Source organism: Lissotriton vulgaris, chromosome 1_1 (assembly GCF_964263255.1).
Source record: "Lissotriton vulgaris chromosome 1_1, aLisVul1.2, whole genome shotgun sequence".
Lineage (NCBI taxonomy): Eukaryota > Metazoa > Chordata > Amphibia > Caudata > Salamandridae > Lissotriton > Lissotriton vulgaris.
In genome coordinates this window covers 1,247,066,488-1,247,086,751 of record NC_141685.1, presented here as the reverse complement: position 1 = coordinate 1,247,086,751, position 20,264 = coordinate 1,247,066,488, and the positions used below count along the sequence as shown (strand labels likewise).

The window sequence follows — 20,264 nt, the reverse complement described above, 5'->3', positions numbered from 1 at the left end:
CCTTCTCTCTATTTCTATGCAAACACTGTAGAAATGAAGCATGCACGATTGACTGAGTGAAACGGTTATCTATTGCTTCCACCACTCTGAAGATATTGTTCCGACTCTAAGGGAAACAAAGTTGTTGGGTTTATGCGGCTGTCAGAGACTAATCCCTTCTTGTTCATTCGAGAAAGTTTCTAGTGACCTCTGAGTTAGCTGGCACACACAAGTAATTAAGGTTAATGCTCTTGATAGAGACATACTGACCTCAGTCCTATGTCAAAACCATAGTGTATATTATTCCAATACGCAGAGCCTATTAGGGATATAAGAACTACACTACAGCAGGTCTGTCATTTGACCAGGTTAAGCGTGTGGGTATATGGTCTTCCGCCTGTTTTAAGTGCTATGCGCGTCCTGACATATTGTGATATTGCTCAAAATATTTGTGTGTGGCCATTCTGATGACTTTTCTCTGTTTCTGCAGTAGCATGTCCTCTAAGGTGATATGGGTATTTGGACAATCTTTCGAGCGGCAGGCCGCTTACCGATTGCAATAGCAGTGTGGGTCGAAACCGGCGTGTTTGGAAAGGATGTAATTCCACTGGCGGGGCAATGAAAGCATCCTAGCCGGGCAGCTGCACCAGTTGGTGGAGGAGACTAGGGCGCATGAGTGACTCCAGTTCCCGGAATTAATCATCCTGTATTTGGGCGGGAACGACATGGTGTCTCTTGGTCGTCGGGCTGTGAGGGAGGCTTTACTGACAGAGTTCCCATGGATGGGGAGAACATTGCCTGGGGCGCGTCGTTCATGATCCCGCAGCATACATGGGGGGCCGGAGTGAGGTTGAGGGCTTTGAACGTTTCTGTAAGGCGCCTGAATGGAGCATTGACCACACTGTGTTCTGGGCAGATATTGCCCAGAGGGGACGAGATGTTCCATCGCGATGGTGTGCACTTGTCGGACATGGGAACGGACTTATGGATTGATGATTGATGGCATTTGGTCATTTGCGAGGAATTGTTCTGTGGTGGGGTGGGCATATGTCCGGTTGGCCCTAATCGCCCTTGTGGCGGTAAGGAGGCCACAGAATTTGACTTACATTGTTATGGGGAGTCCTCCTGCATATTCCCTAGGGCCAGTACTGAGGAGGAGAGACGGTAAGCTCACCCCAGAGAAATTGGTGACACCGGCTGGGGGCAAGGGTGCCAGGTTACAAGCTAGGGCATGGGGCTGCGGCCCCTGGTTATACCCTACAAGCCCCCTTGGACAGCCTAGTGGTGAAGGGGTGAGCCCCTAGGGTTGAGAACAAGGACAAGATGGCAGGGGCCCACCTCTCAATGACAGGTGGGTTGCGCCTTGCATGGTTCTCAGTTGGGGGACGCGAGCCAGAAGGCCCCTTAGTACTGGAGCGATAGAGAACTTTTTGTAAATAAATTAAGTCTGTCATTTTATGCTGATGGTTTATGATGCTATGATAAAAATGTAAAATGTAAATATTGCTTAGTGATCAAGTTGATAAATCTGCATTTTAAGGAATGTAAATATGATTAAATATTGTTATGTTTATGTGTGATTGTTTGGAATTAACATGGCCTCTTTTACCCACAATCAAGTTTTGATTTGTGAGTTCCGTGGGGGCAGGCCGGGAACAACCTGTGGGGTCCGGGTCCTATGGGTGCTGCATGTCATTAGGGAAGTGTTTTGGCATAGCTGAGGGTGCATGTTGGATCTAATGGCAGACCATATGCACAGGCTCATTAGAGTTTAGTAGTCCACGTCAATATAAATGTAGGAGAATTAGTGCCAATACTGGCATTTGTTAAGAGCATCTGCTCAAAATCATCTATGGTAACTACTTTCGTTCGAAAAACCTCTTAGGAGGATATGATTGTAACACCTCAATGTTTGTAATTGTTACTCAACCATGCTATCTCTCGCTGGTGCCTCATTATCAGGGTTATAACTTAGGATGACTAGGAGTAATCATGTCTGTAGAACATGCCAAGGTTGAAGTGACTGGATAAGGTGATCAATTCGGCACAGCATTATCCCGCCTCAACTTGGCATGACTGTAGTGTTGCTATGAATAATTACAGAATACAATGACTTTAGGATTAACTCATTTTTTATTATTATTATTATTGAAAAGCCCTGTATACCTAAACCAAGCGCTACAAAAAAGCACAGAGGGATGAATATAATTCAAGTAAAGGAATACAATGTATTATGTTCGAGTTCTCCCTCTGTATTCTCACTATGACCCCCCCCCCCCCCCTCCCATGGCAAATGAGATAGAAGAGAGTTGGGAGCGCAGGGGAGAAGCGGGGCAGGGAAAAAAGAAAAATCAAAACCAGGATCACACTCAGTCTCAAACTGAAACTATTCCCTCAATCTCTGCCCACAGGATTGATACAGTCATGCCAATCTAAACAGCAGCTCAGGTCCAGTCCAATGTAACAGCGGCAAGTTCATATCCCATCAAAGTTATCCCACTCCTTTTACTTTGCTTGTTACCCTCATGGATCACGTGATCTTGGCAGGATGCCAGAGATGCCTGCAGGTCTACCTTAAGCTTCTTCTTGATGACCTGCAATTTCTGTCTCCTGTTCTAAATTAGATCACCATTCATGGTGGGTGTCTTGTGGCTGGATATGTTTTTTCCTTATTGGGCTCCAAGTTCTACTAAGACAGTTTCACTAAAGTCCTTGGTACCTCCTTATTTTCTTTGTGGAGTTTCGATATGCTTTCTTTACTATACCTCTAAGCCATCCTCCATTGGAAGGTCCATGGAGTTCAAATTCCTCCTAATTCTAGTCTGTAGGCTTTCATCACCAGATTTCTCGAAACTCCCATAAGGTGGATCCTGGCTGCACAGATCTGGTCTTCCAGACATTCAGTTTTTCACTCCATATGAACCAAAACTGGAGCGGCACAGTACTTGAATCCCCCGAGTTCTTGTTGTCAACCTACAGCACTATCACGGAGATCTCCAGCTAGCCAATCCTTATCTTGTTATCCTGTATAGTCTCAGTTTAGCGCAGATGCTGGTCAATGAGGCTATTTTTGTTTCTAAAGCAGTTGCCTTCTTGATATCTGATGTGAGCCACTGCAGGCCTCTTAGTATTAATTCCTTGTGAACTTCCAACCATCAAGCTCAACAGCTGTGTCCATCATCTCTCTATTACTGTCTCCCTACTCGGAGGGTGTCGCAGAAGAGAAAGTCAAATGGATCCTTCTTGTTTTTATTTTTCTTTCTTTGGGAGGCATTGTAAGTGCTACAGGCCTCCAGAAGTGCAGGTCTTGACGGTTTTGCCAAGGCCTCCAGATCAGCTGTCCTGCAGTGACATTCATTCCCTCTCCCTTGAGACACCCCTAACTCTAAGGCCCACTCTCAGTCCTTCTGCACAGCGCTCTTCTGTCACTGAGTGGTGCTGATGTGAGGTTCCAGTATACTCCCAGTCTCTTATGTCTTGGTGTGGGTCAATTTTAAATCCGCAGGGCTGCGGAGGAGACCCTCTGCTATACCCACTCTGGGCAACATTCTCACTGCTAAGCCGAGTGGTGCTGGTGATGCAAAATTGATGTTACCAGGTTCACAGAGGTTGTACTTCTCCCGTTTCCAAAGGGTAGGGGGGGGGCTCACACTGTGGCATCATCTAGCAGACCTCGGGGAGAGCATTCCTTGCCCGTTCTTGGACTCAGAGGGGCTTTGGGGGCCATGGAGAAGTAGAGTATGACCAGAGTACTCAGCTACCATGTGTACTCCGGAACTCAGCCATCTTGGGCCACAATATAGATTTTAAAGTACATTTGGTGAAACGTTGGCTGAGAAAATCTGGTATGAAGGAAGGGACAGGTATATATTGCTGATGTGGGTCCATGTCTCTCATCCCTAAGGATCTTTTTAGAGGTATCTTCCTGTAAGTAAATCTTTTCACTTCACTTCTCACTTTTGTTCATCGTATATCCGTTCATATTGTTAATTTCATTTCCCCCCCCAAAAAAAATTAAATAAATACTTTAATTCAGAGAAAATGTTCAGATTTTCACCAAAAAAGTAATTACATTATATACCCAAAGATTTGTTAAACATGTGTGAATGGGACTTAAATTAGAAATAAGCATTCCAATGAAAAAGAATATGTAGGAAGCTTCAAATTATTACAAATATTAGGAACTCAATTGCTTTTTTATCCTGTGAATGTAGATTGCGGAGGATGTGTGGGTTACATTTCACAGGGAAAACAGGGCATACCCCAGACCTAGGCTGCCTTTTACACTCACCCTGGAATTTTAAGATAACACTAACCCTGGAATTTTAAGATCGTCACAGCATTTTTTTGGTTTACAATACTCGAGAAACCCTCTTTAATGCTCAGAGACTGGTGAAAGTTGTATCTTTTTTTCTACTTGGTATTAACATTATGTGTAAGTCCCTACACAGGTAATGTTGCTAATGTGTAAATGGCAAAATAAAGTGCCACTGCCTCCACATACATGCAGGTTTATATAGCACAAACTTGGCCCAGAGGTATTAGAGAGGTTTACACGAGCATCAAATAACTACAAACGGTCGGTCCATGTCTTTTAGACTCAGTACATTGGGATGTGCCCAGAATCACAGGATGTTGAGCTGACGCTGGGACTTGAAACTGGTTTGCCAGTGTCAAAGTCGCTAAGGCCACAATTTCGCCCCACTGGCTTTCATCCTTACTTCTTCATAGATATCGCAAGAATAACATATTTAACACACTGACTGCAGTAACTAATATCTGACAGGCAAAGGAGAACAAAAGAGACTAATTAATGCCTGCCTGTTCCATGGCGGGGGGGCGGGGGGGCCGGAGGGCTCGCTCGCTGACCCTCACACCAACTCCCACCATTCCGTCCTCCTGCCCCAGTCCCCTTCAAACCAAGTGCTGATGACTTCCCACCAGCAGCTCCTTGAGGCCTCCATCGCACCTGGAGGAAGTCAGAGGCCGGACACCTCAAGACGTTGTGTGCTTGAAGTGGAGACTGAGATGACCCAGGCAGGTGGGGCTGCTTGTTATCCACTCAAAAACGGCCCGCCAATCGTCCTCGCCACAGGCCCGTCGGTGCCCGCCTTGCCAATCCGAGGCAGCTCAAGAATCATTTCAACCTGGCTAGTGACGTCTTTCCGGCGCTCTGTGTGCATTGTGACATCTTCTAATGGAGGCGCCTCTCGGCTTTGCACCTAGAGACAAGGCTAGTTCTTAACACGTTTAAGGATGGGGGACTGAGGCTTCCAACATCAATAGTTAAAATAGAGCGAAACTTAGGGCAGAAGAGATCGGTTTTCTCCATATGTCAGTGTCACGGAGAAGTTGTTCACTTCATTATCTCGGACATAACAAAGGTGCATACTGTCTTGCCTGCGGCCATATGCGCCGACAGCGGCTAGTACTTGCCTTCTGTACACAAGCACTGCCATGACCTTGCTTTAGCACAGCTCCAGATGCATCAGAAAGCAAGCATCTTTGGCACTTGACCTGTGGTAAAAATCCGTCTGACAAAACATGGCCCACACTGGCACACTGCCGCTGGTGTACTGCTGTGTGCAGGCACAGCACTGCCGGGAAACGCCGCGGGTTCAGAGGCCATCGATTGGCTATCGCTATCCGTCCGAGTACACGAGGGAGTGGCGGGCGCAGGACAGCGGGAGGAGCAGAAAGGCCTCACCCCGTGGGTAGCGACTGGGAGCCTGGAGGGGGGGGGGGGGGGGGGGGGGGTCTCTGTTACTGACTGGACGAGCCGGGGTCGGGCCACTGCTCCTTCAGTGGTCAGCACGGGACGAGTCCTAGGCTGGATTCGGCCCCCTAGGAGGGTCTGTGATATGGTTAGTGGGGGTGTTTAGCAGCAGTGTGCCCAGGTCCCTACCCCTAAGAATGTTAGCTGATAGCGAGAGGCGTACAGTAGACTGGCTGCTGCTCAGAGGTCTGTCGGTGTTACTGGGTGGGCGGCAATAGACGGATTCTGGAGTGTGGCTACCACATCTCGATCTCGCGGTGCGTGTTAATGAGTGTGATGCACAGCAGTGAAGGGCGCCTCTGTCCGCCCTCCGATCCCTCCAGGCCTTAGTTACTGCTAGTGAGATGCCCAGCAGTGCGGGGTGTTCTCGGGTCAGGCTCCTCGCCCATAGGCAGCGGCGGGCGGTGCTGGCATCGCCCCCCACGCCCCGAGGAGCGGCAGTCCGTGTCCCTGATCTGGACAGCAGTACAGGGGTGGAGGTCGCGCTCCCATTCATGAGCGCGAGCCACTGTCCCGGTATGAACGGGTGGAGGGGAGGTGAGGTCGGTTTTAGACTCCTGGGGTCGGTGGTAGCTGCCTGGAGCTGCAGCCAGAGTTTGAGCCGAGGGTCATATGAGGTACAGGACGCGGTCACTTCGGCGCAGTGGTTATTTTAGTTCCAGGGTTTAGGCCCTTGCCACGGTTCACATTTAAGCCAGGTCCCATCCTTGCTGCATGTTTTTTGTTTTTGTTTTGATAAAGTGGATGATGGATGCAGAACGTCAGAGGACAGGAATCTTCATTGACGGCACAAGCTCCCATGGACGGAAGCTCGAGATAGAACACAAGAGGAAGCCCCCTCTCGCCCCGTTGTCGCGCCCCAGGCCACTGACACCAGACAGGGTGCACAACACATTATCAGAGACCAGCCCACCGCTTCCCATGCCCCCTCATAGAGCAGCCAGTCCCCACTCAAAGCAGCCAGCCCCCACTCACAGCAGCCAGCCCCCACTCACAGCAGCCAGCCTGATCTCACCACCCTGACCCTAAAATGAGAGCAGGCAGCCACCTCGCAGAGCAGGCAGGCACCACCCCATCTCCAGCTCGGGGGCGGGGGGACATGTGACTCCGCCGCGCTGACGTCCGAGGCTGGTCCAGGAGCAGCAGCAACAGCCCCAGCCTGCGCCGGGCGCACTCCGCCTGCAAGCAGAGATGGAGCAGAGGCAAGCCGTGGAGAGCGGGGACGGGACAGCGGGGCTCTCGGGGACGAGCTGGCCCTTGAGGATGCACTAAGAGCCGGCCACGCCGCAGAGGATGCACTGAACGCCGGTCTCTCGGGGAGGACACCGCCCGCTGCCTCTGCGGCCCCGGAGGATGCGCGGGGAGCGCCGGGGGCAGCATGTGTGCAGGGACCGAGGGGGGCCACGGAGGCCCAGGACACGGACCGAATCGAAGCCAGCGCCCCTCCCGCGGGACCGCCATGAGCGAGGCAGGTATGAGCAGTAACCCTTCCAGGGGCCTCCTATCGAGGCAGGTGTGTTAGCCCCTCCCTCTAATATCACCCTTATTAAAGGAGGTAGCTCCGACCTGTGTCCCCCCCCCCCCCCCCCCCCCTCCGCAGTTTCTAGTGGGACCCAATACCCATCCTAACATCTCGTTTATAGGCGACTCCCTAAGACGTGCCCGCCATCCCAGCGGTGTCAGCTGTCCCCGGGCTTCGCTGGAATATTTTCTGGGCTGCAACGGTATCCAAGAGCAATCCCTGCCAGCAAGTGCCCTCGCAGCATTCTCCATCAATCCCCGCTCTCCCCATCCTTCCGCCGCTTCCCGCGTCCTCTTCCACACAGTATTTTCAGCATGCTCCCCAGGTACACTCTCCCTTCCACTGTACCGATCATCTTTTCAACCCTTCCCGTCTGCATCCTCCTCCCAGGAAATCGAATATTCCCCTGTTGCAGACCTGTACCCGCACTATCCTCCTACGTCCCACCCCCTCACCCGATTACAACACCCGCATACTGCCCCTTCTATGATATACTTCCCAATCTCTAGCATATCCTCCTCTGGCATCCCAGTATTGGCATGTTCTCTAGATGTATTGAGTGCCCCCCCCCCCCCCCCCGTAAAAGAAAAAAATCATGGAGTTGATCTTATTCTTTCCAGCACAATCGCTTAATCTCTGGATGGATTTTTGCCTACCCGTACTGCTTTACAATATTTTTTTTAAACCAAAGTTTCTCCACCAACCCTCTGGCAACCCAGGCCACCCCTGCAATCACTGGCAAACCAAGCCTCTCCCCGTCAACCCCAGGCAATCCAAGCCAACCCTGGCACACCAAGCCTCTCCCCGCCAGCCCCTGGCACACCAAGCCTCTCCCCGCCAGCCCCTGGCACACCAAGCCTCTCCCCGTCAGCCCCAGGCAATCCAAGCCAACCCTGGCACACCAAGACTCTCCCCGCCAGCCCCTGGCACACCAAGCCTCTCCCCGCCAGCCCCTGGCACACCAAGCCTCTCCCCGCCAGCCCCTGGCACACCAAGCCTCTCCCCGCCAGCCCCTGGCACACCAAGCCTCTCCTCGCCAGCCCCTGGCACACCAAGCCTCTCCTCCCCAGCCCCTGGCACACCAAGCCTCTCCTCGCCAGCCCCTGGCACACCAAGCCTCTCCTCGCCAGCTCCCGGCACACCAAGCCTCTCCTCGCCAGCCCCAGGCACACCAAGCCTCTCCCCGTCAGCCCCAGGCAATCCAAGCCAACCCTGGCACACCAAGACTCTCCCCGCCAGCCCCTGGCACACCAAGCCTCTCCCCGCCAGCCCCTGGCACACCAAGCCTCTCCCCGCCAGCCCCTGGCACACCAAGCCTCTCCCCGCCAGCCCCTGGCACACCAAGCCTCTCCTCGCCAGCCCCTGGCACACCAAGCCTCTCCTCGCCAGCCCCTGGCACACCAAGCCTCTCCTCGCCAGCCCCTGGCACACCAAGCCTCTCCTCGCCAGCTCCCGGCACACCAAGCCTCTCCTCGCCAGCTCCCGGCACACCAAGCCTCTCCTCGCCAGCCCCCAGCACACCAAGCCTCTCTTCGCCAGCCCCCGGCACACCAAGCCTCTCCCTGCCAACCCCTGGCACACCAAACCTCCAACTGGCAAACCACGCCTCTCCCCGCCAACCCCTGGCAAACCACACCTCTCTGCCAATTTTTTGTAACTTAAGCCGCTCTGCCAATCTGGACACATTTACACAGATTACCGAGAGTAGGATCTTCTCCATCCTAATTAATCCTAAATAATTTAGTCGGGAATTAGTTGAGCTAAGCTACAAACAGTACTGTGCTTGATAACTGCAACTGGTAGGGCAGCAGCAGGACCTAAGGCACTAATGCAACTGAAAGGGACCATTAAAAAAAAAACTCCAATAAACAGACCGGCAGAATCTGAGACAAACTAGGTCAGTGTTAATCCTTATCTGTGGTAATCTGGAAGCAAGGATAAAATGGCAGGACCAAGCTGCAGGCACAGAAACTGTCCTGAAGCTGCAACGTCAAATATCATTAGTCAGATATGGCTTCTCTGGCTTCAAGCACTACCATGTGATCATCTTAACATCGGCTATCATCAGAGGGTCGAAAGAGGCCTACAGCGTCCGCTACTAGGAGCGCACAAACAGCCGCTATCCCCTCTGTTCCTCTAGATGGTCAGCGCACATCTTTCTTTGCTGCACAATCTGTCAGCCATATTCAAAAAGAACACTCGAACTTATCTTACCACAGCAGGTGGCTCATAGGCGACACAATCTCCCAGGCAGTGCGAGCAGGGGAGTAGCTTGGTCAGTAAGATTTGGTGGTTGGTGTGTGGGGGGGGGGATCTTCAGATTTTATGACAATCAGGCGGGCATATAATATTTACCTACATTATATGACAAGCAGGGTGCATGAGAGTCGCCTAAAGGGCAATTGGTGGCTGGGGAGAGGAATGCAGACTGGTAAGAGTACTAAGAGAGAAAACACGATATTTTGTAAAGAGACCACTATTTTTGAGGACTTTCAAAACCGAAAGGGAGAAGAGTATGCGTGCCTTTTATTCTGTGTGTATGTAAACATTCCTGGTGAATTCCGACTGACATCTCACAATACCCGATTGAAAGCACCTGTACCCAACTATTTAACAGAAAATGCATTCATGGGGAGGGGGGGGGGGGGGGAGTTTAACACTTCAAACACCCCACTTTAAGCAACACCCCGAGTGCGAGAGTTAAGGATTAGCTGCACACAATACAGCACTCGAGAATCAATGGGCGTAATGTGCCCCCCCCCACCCCACAGCTGGAGATCAATGGGGAAAGGTCACATGCCAATTAGCGAGCTCAGCAGAAAGGTCATCTTGAGACCTGTTCGAGTGGCATATTAAACAGCACTCTTCAGTTTCAGCTGGCAAGGTCTCCTTTAAAACCGACGCCCATAGTACCACAGTAGCACCAAATACAGGTGCATGCACTCAGAAGAGGATGCCACCCGTACGAAGTGTCAATCCACAACCACGGACACCGATTCATCAATAACATTTGGATTGGTAAGTGTGCCAACATTTGATGCAAAAACGAGCTACACTTCATATACCACACTACAAAGAAGCCCGTCGAGTGTTACCGATGAATACTAGCAGAGGGTAATCAGGGGCTGCCCTGTCCACAGTCTGTCCTACCTCCAGAGAGTAACTGCCCTTTCTATTACTCCGGCCCATCCTCTAGACAGCAACCTCCTTTCCATAAAGTCTGCTCTATCTCCTACAAGGAAACCGACTTTTACATAAAATCTGCCCATTTCCAGCCCTAAAGTATCCCCACCTCTCAGACAGCAGCTGCCCTTCCCATAATCGACGATGGCTGTTAGATCCCAAAAAAGGCTGCCATGTTCCATACTGCGTCTCACATTACCACAAACTCTGGGTAGTACCCATGTGGTTGATTCCTCTGACAACTAGCTTGGCTCAGTCCCCAACTTCATTCTTGTTTTAACACTACTATCTTTCGAAAACGAAAGTCGGATGACAATATCTTAATGCATTATTTCTTCAAGTAACACCCTGCAGGCCACAAGAACTCAAACGCATTTCTAGCCGTCCAATGGGAACAGCTTAGCACTTAACCTTTCCGTCTAAGTCTGAAGTTAATTAAGGCTTAACACGAACAAGGTCATTCTTAAGGTTTGGTGGCAAAGTGCTGGGGCAGCATAGAGCTTTGGCAGATGCTGGCTATTTGCAGACGTGCAGCAGGCTTCAGCGTGTGCCCTGCATTCGTCACTCTCACTAGGATGAGGAAACTGCAGTTCTGGAACCCAGTCCAATGCCGCAAGCGAACCTCAGGTTGAAATGGTGTGGCTGAAAGTTGTGCGGTTGTCGAATATCCTAACCCGGCTGGTTTATTTTACTGCAAGAGCTTAGGAAAGTAAAATTAACAAAGATAAGAGAAAGACACTACAGGATCCCGGTGTAGCCTGCAATGCAACTACCAGCACACTAAGGGGGAGAAATACAATGGAAATTCAATTTATAGGAGGTTTGTTTTCCACCCGATTCACACAGGCCATCCCTGGCACCAAGAGCAGTCACAATAATTTAAGAAAACAAGTAACATGAATAAAAGTACAATGACCCAAATTGTAAAGGAACCCCCTACGCATCCCTGAAAACTGCAAGGGGGGTTTCCAGGTAGGCCTTGGCAGTAGGTGCTTGTAGTAGAAAAAAAGCCCACAAGCTTCCTGCAGTGGGCACATGGTAACTTCTCATTCTTCCACTCATAAAAGTGGACGCCAGCTATGTGAAAAGAGCCTTTTCGCGGCCACAAAGTCAACTCCATTCTGGGGCAATTCACTCCACAGCTGAACAAAGAGACTCATGCCCAGCTGGTCCCTCAGTGGGCAATACGTCACACTCTGTCCTGGGGCAGTTCTCAGTAAACCTCAACAGAAGCTATCCCTGCCCTAATGGCTGCTCTGTGGGCACAAGGTATTTGCCACAGAGCCACAGTAGGACAAACTTTACCACGTTCATTCTGACTGAAGCCTAAAACCGGGCCCTCGGTGGGCATTAGCTCCGACGCGGTACTGGGGTAGTTCTCACTCAAGAGTGAGCCTATTTCTGTCTGAAGGACCTCCCGCCCCCTTAGTCCGGTCACACTCTCGAGAGGGTTCATCCTCTCAAGGTGCTCATCAGCTAGGATACCCCTGCAAATCAATGCTATGCTTCTTGCCCATTAAAAGCGTAGCCTGCAATCCCCCCAAACCCGGTAGCCTGGCGGAAGCAGCTGGATGTGTTTTACAGAGGTCACGGAATGACGAGCACGGCGAGCGGCAGACACGGCCATAATTGGTCCAGCGGGAGCCGCGCCGATAGCGCTGCCCGCCGGAACGGGAGGGCCTCGGTACCCCCGCTCTAGAAGCACCCCTTCACCCAGCTGACACACTGGATTAACCTTAAAAAGCGGATTTCATCAATCCCAGACATCGCCTCTTCAAACCAGGGAGTGTATTCCCCACACGGCGGCACGGTGAACTCGCGTTATGTGGCACTACTACCGCTCTCCTCACAAACGCGGCGGATCAATGGGAAAGGCATCTCAAGAAACCAGAAACGCCAGCTCGCCTTTCAGATGTGCACGCTCCGCTTTGTAAAAATGAAAATACGCCGCAGCGAGACCAGAACCCGAAGGGCGCAATCCTGCCTGCATCAAGGCTCGCCCCAGTCACGCTGCTCGCATTAACCATTTTTGAAAATAAAAGTGACAGTGTATGATCAAGGTAATTTGTCACAAAGTAACATTGTCAGTCACCTGTACGCAGGCACAGAAAATACTGTCAAAGCTCAGGAAAGTACAAATTATAAGCATCGACGGCAGCCTGCGGCTGCCCGGGGAAATGTTACAATTAATGGAGGGGCCCCTCCTGCGGGCGTGAAATGTTGTGAAACCAGAGCAAGAAATCGCAGCCTTTCTTGCTGCACGAAGAATGCTGTAATATGGAAGCGAGACAAAGCGTGCCCAATCCAACTCTATTAAAAAACTAAAAAAAAACCATTTGTACCCTATCTACCCCAAACACCGAGCCTTTTCGTTTCAAGCTCAAGATGCCACGATAGTAGTACACGTGAGCGCCAATGCACATTTAAATGAAACCGAAAGGGCCTAGAGTAGGGGTGAGGTTTAATGAGCATTTTAAGACCTAGTATGGCATTGATTGGAGGCGAGCTTTAACGCACTTTTTAAGACTAGTTGAGCAGAAAGGGGATGAGTGTAATGCACGTTTTAAGGCAATGAGTGTGGAGTAAGGAGGAGTTGTAATGCACATTTTAAAACCAAAAAGCATGGAACATGGGTGAGTTGTAATGCACATTGCGCTGAGTAAGGATAGGTGGCAATACACATTTTAAGACAGGATGGTGTGGATAAGTGTGACAGAGAATGATGCGTGGTAGGGACCAGCTGCAATGCACATTTTAAGACAGGAGGGCAATGAGCAGGAGGGAGTTGTAATGCATGTTGCAAAACAGATGATGGCGCTTAGTAAGGGTGAGATGTAATGCATAGTTTAAGACAGAATATGGCGCTTAGTAAGGGTGAGCTGTAATGCATGGTTCAAGACAGATTATGGCGCTTAGTAAGGGTTAGCAGTAATGCATGGTTTAAGACAGAATATGGCGCTTAGTAAGGGTGAGCTGTAATGCATGGTTTAAGACAGAATATGGCGCTTAGTATGGTGAACTGTAATGCATGGTTCAAGACAGATTATGGCGCTTAGTAAGGGTGAGCTGTAATGCATCGTTTAAGACATGATGGCGCTTGGTAAGGGTGAGCTGTAATGCATGGTTCAAGACAGATTATGGCGCTTAGTAAGGGTGCGCTGTAATGCATGGTTTAAGACCTGATGGCACTTGGTAAGGGTGAGCTGAAATGCATGGTTTAAGACATGATGGCGCTTGGTAAGGGTGAGCTGTAATGCATGGTTCAAGACAGATTATGGCGCTTAGTAAGGGTGCGCTGTAATGCATGGTTCAAGACAGATTATGGCGCTTAGTAAGGGTGAGCTGTAATGCATGGTTTAAGACATGATGGCGCTTGGTAAGGGTGAGCTGTAATGCATGGTTCAAGACAGATTATGGCGCTTAGTAAGGGTGCGCTGTAATGCATGGTTTAAGACCTGATGGCACTTGGTAAGGGTGAGCTGTAATGCATGGTTTAAGACATGATGGCGCTTGGTAAGGGTGAGCTGTAATGCATGATTTAAGACATGATGGCGCTTGGTAAGGGTGAGCTGTAATGCATGGTTTAAGACATGATGGCGCTTGGTAAGGGTGAGCTGTAATGCATGGTTCAAGACAGATTATGGCGCTTGGTAAGGGTGGCTGTAATGCATGGTTTAAGACAGATGATGGCACTTAGTACGGGTGCGCTGTAATGCATGGTTCAAGACAGATTATGGTGCTTAGTAAGGGTGAGCTGTAATGCATGGTTTAAGAAACATGATGGCGCTTAGTAAGGGTGCGCTGTAATGCATGGCATAAGACATGATAGCGCTTGGTAAGGGTGAGCTGTAATGCATGGTTTAAGACATGATGGCGCTTGGTAAGGGTGAGCTGTAATGCATGGTTTAAGACATGATGGCGCTTGGTAAGGGTGAGCTGTAATGCATGGTTTAAGACATGATGGCGCTTGGTAAGGGTGAGCTGTAATGCATGGTTCAAGACAGATGATGGCGCTTAGTAAGGGTGAGCTGTAATGCATGGTTCAAGACAGATTATGGCGCTTGGTAAGGGTGGCTGTAATGCATGGTTTAAGACAGATGATGGCACTTAGTACGGGTGCGCTGTAATGCATGGTTCAAGACAGATTATGGTGCTTAGTAAGGGTGAGCTGTAATGCATGGTTTAAGAAACATGATGGCGCTTAGTAAGGGTGAGCTGTTATGCATGGTTCAAGACAGATTATGGCGCTTGGTAAGGGTGGCTGTAATGCATGGTTTAAAACAGATGATGACACTTAGTACGGGTGCGCTGTAATGCATGGTTCAAGACAGATTATGGTGCTTAGTAAGGGTGAGCTGTAATGCATGGTTTAAGAAACATGATGGCGCTTAGTAAGGGTGAGCTGTTATGCATGGCATAAGACATGATAGCGCTTGGTAAGGGTGAGCTGTAATGCATGGTTTAAGACCTGATGGCGCTTGGTAAGGGTGAGCTGTTATGCATGGTTTAAGACAGATTATGGCGCTTGGTAAGGGTGAGCTGTAATGCATAGTTTAAAACACATGATGGCACCTGCTAAGGGTGAGCTGTAATGCATGGTTTAATACACATGATGGCGCTTAGTAAGGGTGAGCTGTAATGCATGGTTTAAAACACATACCTGATGGTGCTTATTAAGGGTGAGCGGTTATGCATGGTTTAAGACCTGATGGCGCTTGGTAAGGGTGCGCTGTAATGCATGCTTTAAGACAGATGATGGCGCTTAGTAAGGGTGAGCTGTAATGCACATTTAAGGACAGGAGAGCAAGAGTACGAGTTATAATGCATATTGCAAGACACACATGATGGGGCTTAGTAAGGGTGAGCTGTAATGCACATTCATAAGAAAATGAGTAGTAAGGACGAGTTGAAATATACAATTTAAAAACAGGGTGGCTGAGATAAGGGTCAGCTGTACTGTACATTTAAGGACAGGATTGAATTTAGTAAGGATTAGCTGTAATGGACATCGTAAGGCCGGAAAGCGAGGAGCAGCAATGAGTTGTAATGCATATTTTAAGATACAGATGATGCACTGAGAAAGGGTGGGTGGTAATGCACATTTTAAGATGGAGAAGACCGCACTGGATAAGGGTGAGCTGAAACGGATGTTTTAAGACTGGGAATGGGGCACAGTAGGGGTGAACTGAAATGCATATTTGAAGACAGATGATGGCGCGAAGTAAGGGTGAATTATAATAAACGTTTTATGGCATACAAGTAAAGGTGAGCTGTAATGCAGATTTTAATTCACAGAAGATGGCACTGTAGGCGTTAGCCGCAATGTACTTTTTCAGACAGGATATTAGGAAGTAAGGCTGAACTCTAGTGCACGTTTTAAGTCAGGATAGCTCTTAGTACAGGGACCAGCAGGCATATTTAAAACTGGGTGGTGAGGAGCAGGAGTCATCTGTAATGCGCCTTTGAAGTCACACAAGAAAGTGAAGAGGACGCTTTAATGTGCATTTTAAGGTAGATGATGGTGTGGAATAATAGCGAGTTGTAATGCACATTTTAAGACCGATAATGGCGCGGTAGTAGAGGCTGCTTTGCACCTTTAAGATCCAGAGGACGAACCCTCAGATTGACGAGTATTTGCTGTCAATCACAAACAACCACACAGTTGCAGGGCTGCCATGCTGAACTCGCTGTAACCAATAACCTCCCCCGCAATAGCTCAGTAGGATAACAGACGTTTTTTCTGGGGATGGCCTTTCAACCTCCTTGGAAACGTACAAGGTCGGGGCTTGATATAGAGCAGATTAAGAATCTGAAAAGCGTTTCCACTGAGCGATGCAGGGCTCATTTATCAGAGCCGTGCTCGGCTTGCAGCATGCATCATCGTGAAAAAGGACACACTGATTCAGCGGAAAACAGTCACCGTCGATTCCCCATCTGAAATGAAGATTTACCCCTTACCCACAGCGCCGTTCCGTTCACACCCGATGTCCCTCCATCAGCAGCACACATCGCTTGCAGAGATCTGTGTCTTTTGCGCCCTACACAGTCAAACTGCAGAAAGCCAGTTCCAAGTGTAGATAAAAATGGTGTCGGTGAGACGTGCCTGCAATCTGCAGCTCTACGCGGTCCAGCATCCATCACCTGAGGGACAGGTTGGCGCGCTGCACCTCATACCCTGAAGTGTGGGGTGAAAGGTGATTGAAAGGAGGAAGGAAACATTTATCAGCACGCCTCTGGGGCTGGCAGTGAGCTCACTGGACCTAGGCCATGCATCTCGATATGAACATCACTCCATCAGGGGTTTTTAGCACAGTCAGGGCCAAAAAAATCCCAAGCACAGCGGCGCACAGAAAGGCATCCCACAGCCTGCTTACTGGGGACACCTCCCTGGTCCAAATACATAGGAGATACATCAGAAACGGTGGGCCTGACACTTGCGTCTCTGCGCTAAGTGAGAGTCTGCCCAGGACGCTGCATATGAGTTTGCTGCCCAACACGAGGGACAGAGTAGCTTCACAGTCCCTATCCTTCAAAGCAGGGTTCCAATGTGAAGCTGCTAGTGTAGAGATATTTAACACTGCATTTTCATAGATTTGTTAGGTAAAGATCAGCCCACTGTAGTTCACATGAAATCTGTTTGGTCGCTTGCCATCTCAAGTAGGTACCCAACCCTGCTGCCCTTTTCTTTCATTTCTGCTGTTAGCTCTAGAAATATTGTAGTACACAGACTCACATATTCTTGGTCTTATTGCAGAAATCTACCTAACCTGAACAAACAAGATGACGACCAAAGAAGTGCTGTGACTACAACAGAAAAGGAGCCCTTGCCACACAACGCTGGACGACAACACCATGCTCCAGTGGAGAAGGCGACATTGCTGCTTTGCGAAGATGAATTGGACCAGCAAGAGGTCTCTCTTTCGGACACATCTCATCGGGCTTCTGTCGCTAGTCTTCGTCTTTGCCATGTTTCTGTTTTTTAATCATCATGACTGGCTGCCAGGCAGGAGTGGATTTAAGGAAAATCCTGTGGCATACACTATTCGAGGATTCCGGGTCACTAAGGGCGAGACCAACAGCTCTCTCAGGAACATTTTGAAGGATGTGGCAACTCAGACTCTTCGGCCACAAACTGAAGCCAATCCCAACAACACGGAATTGTCACCTCAGGGGGTAACAGGATTAGAGAACACGCTCAGAACCAATGGCAGCATTTACAATGAGAAAGGTGCTGGCCATCCAAACAAGTACCACTTCAAGTATGTCATAAACGAGCCAGAAAAGTGCAAAGGGAAGAGTCCATTTTTGATTCTGCTAATTGCAGCAGAACCGGGGCAGGTGGAAGCAAGGCAGGCTATTCGGCAAACATGGGGAAATGAAAGTTTAGTGCCTGGCTTGCAAATAGTGCGCATTTTTCTGCTTGGACTCACTATGAAGCTGAACCACTACCTTCAGAGAGCCATCATGGAGGAGAGCAGGCAGCACCATGACATTATCCAGCAGGAATATTTGGACACCTACTACAACTTGACTATCAAAACACTGATGGGGATGAATTGGGTTGCTTCCTACTGTCCGCAAATTCCATATGTAATGAAAACAGACAGTGATATGTTTGTCAACACAGAATATCTGATACACAAGCTCTTGAGGCCAGAGCTGCCACCACGGCACAACTACTTCACAGGTTACTTAATGAGAGGATATGCACCAAATCGCAACAAGGACAGCAAATGGTACATGCCACCAGACCTATACCCAAGTGAGCGCTACCCTGTCTTCTGCTCTGGTACAGGGTACGTTTTCTCCGGTGATCTAGCAGACAAAATCTTCAAAGTCTCATTGAGCATACGCCGCCTGCACTTGGAGGATGTATATGTGGGGATTTGTCTAGCTAAGCTGCGGATTGATCCAGTTCCCCCTCCCAATGAGTTTGTCTTTAATCACTGGCGAGTTTCATACTCCAGCTGTAAATACAGCCACCTGATAACATCCCACCAATTCCAACCTAGTGAACTTATCAAATACTGGAACCACTTGCAACAGAATAAGCTCAATGCCTGTATCTCTGCTGCAAAAGAAAAGGCTGCCCGGTATCGCCACCGCAAGCTGCACTGAGAGGACTTTCGCAACCCTGTCGTGGGTATTATTCCATGTGCAATCTGGAAACCACTGGAAAGCATGTACCGAGACTGCCGATTTGGAGATGTCCCACCACATTATGGAGTTAAAAAAAATATTTTTTTATTTTAAAAGAACCAGCCCTCTAACTGATAAGCACATTACAAAGACAACATGTGACCAAAAGATTTACTAAAGACAAATCCCAGCTGTATTCACGGATTTGTTTGTGTTCGGTGCAAACAGAAGCATGCACACCAATGGTACAACTGCTATTTTATGAGCCAATAAAATATAATTGAGCACTTCTTATATGTAGAATGTATTTTTCTCAAGTACAATTATTTGACCTCAACCACTTTCTATAACTGTAGGAAACCTCAATTTTGGATACTGTTGAAACAAAACTGTTCAGCTAAAAACCACACACAGACCTCCTTAATCTGTCAGGAAGGCCGTATCCTAGCGCTTTCACAGTAATGCCAGCATGCCTGTGGAAGGCTGCAAAGAAAGTAACTGTGGCGAGTTGTCCAGTCTTAAAACCACAAGAACTCCCAAGACAGTAAACCTAGAGCTAGCCTCATCACTTACTAGCATTATGAAAAATAAATGTAAATAATCCCAGGTGCTGTTTTCAGCCCTGTTTCTATGCAAAAAAGCGAACATGAAGCTGGATCCTATGGTCTTCACTACTGGTTCACGTTACATGAGTGTCTTTAACTGGGGTCTAAGTTCTGCACCCTTCTGGAGGGGGCAGGAATCTTTCGTTTTCACCTTAATGTGGATCTCAATCGATATCTCCCTATATACCCTGCAGTGGCCATCTTCCTGAAGTTTCTGGTTCAATGCAGGGGGTCAGGCAGAGTCACCCAAATCTAGGTAAGCTAGCATAAACCCACAAGGGGAAGCCTGCTGGAACTCTGGGCCATCACTGCTCTGGTGCTCCTGGCCCACAGAAGTCTTAGGAAGTAGCATATGGGTTTAGTGGTCACACAACACTTGCATTCAGAGTGATCTATGTGGTTCTGTGATTAAATATGCATATACGGTTGTGCAACAGATGCACACACTCTGGAAACAACAAAGTTGCAGCAGAAGGGCAACAAACAATCTGTGACAGTCAAGCTTTCAAGAAGCGCTGTGGGGTTATCAAAGCATACTTGTTGACTGTCCCAGTCTTCTTTTTGAACCAATGTGGGCATAAGAAATTGTCCAGCATTTTGTTTCCCCTAAACCGATCACATGATGCTCGGTACCGGGCCAGGGAGGACCTGTCCTGGCAGTTCGGGCTGGACTGCATATGGCTGCGTCCAAACTGGGGTGGCGAAGTGAGCTAAAGAACGATGATGGATTCAATCCAACTCTGGGGGCTAGTCTCTGAAAAGTTTTAGCACTCCGTTCATTATCTCCTTGTGTTTGATCAGCATTAACTACACCCTGCAACAGCTACCTCACCAATGCTTGTTATAAATACACAAGGGAGGAGGTACAAAGTGAATGTATTTATTCCAACGATCAAAGTCCATGTTTGAGCCAATGTAACTTGATTTAATCCATGTGTATTTAAAGTGACATACTAAGTTGTTAAATTGTTAAACCTTCTTCAGCACAGAAACACTTACAGCTTATCTCTGGAGTCATGTTTGTATGTTTTTTGATGAATCTTCAAAAGTCAAATTTATA

General features: G+C 48.8%; 2 protein-coding genes across 3 annotated transcripts in view; one reads left to right on the top strand and one right to left on the bottom strand.

The window, feature by feature from the left end:
* CDC73 (cell division cycle 73) overlaps window positions 1-20,264 on the bottom strand; it is a 754,132-nt gene that overhangs the window by 317,382 nt on the left and 416,486 nt on the right. The window lies entirely within an intron of this gene.
* B3GALT2 (beta-1,3-galactosyltransferase 2) lies at window positions 6,911-18,888 on the top strand. 2 transcript variants are annotated; one of them, XM_086964546.1, is made up of 2 exons: window positions 6,911-7,227; window positions 17,215-18,888. In XM_086964546.1, the coding sequence occupies exon 2, from the start codon at window positions 17,313-17,315 to the stop codon at window positions 18,576-18,578; it is 1,266 nt and encodes a 421-aa protein (XP_086820672.1). In that variant the 5' UTR covers window positions 6,911-7,227; window positions 17,215-17,312; the 3' UTR covers window positions 18,579-18,888. The 2 variants fall into 2 exon arrangements, with proteins under 2 accessions (XP_086820672.1, XP_086820677.1); XM_086964551.1 differs by having other exon boundaries at window positions 6,911-7,268.

What these genes read in the sequence shown, in the direction of transcription:
- B3GALT2 (XM_086964546.1), top strand. Translation starts at nt 17,313, where the DNA reads ATGCTCCAGTGGAGAAGGCGACATTGCTGCTTTGCGAAGATGAATTGG.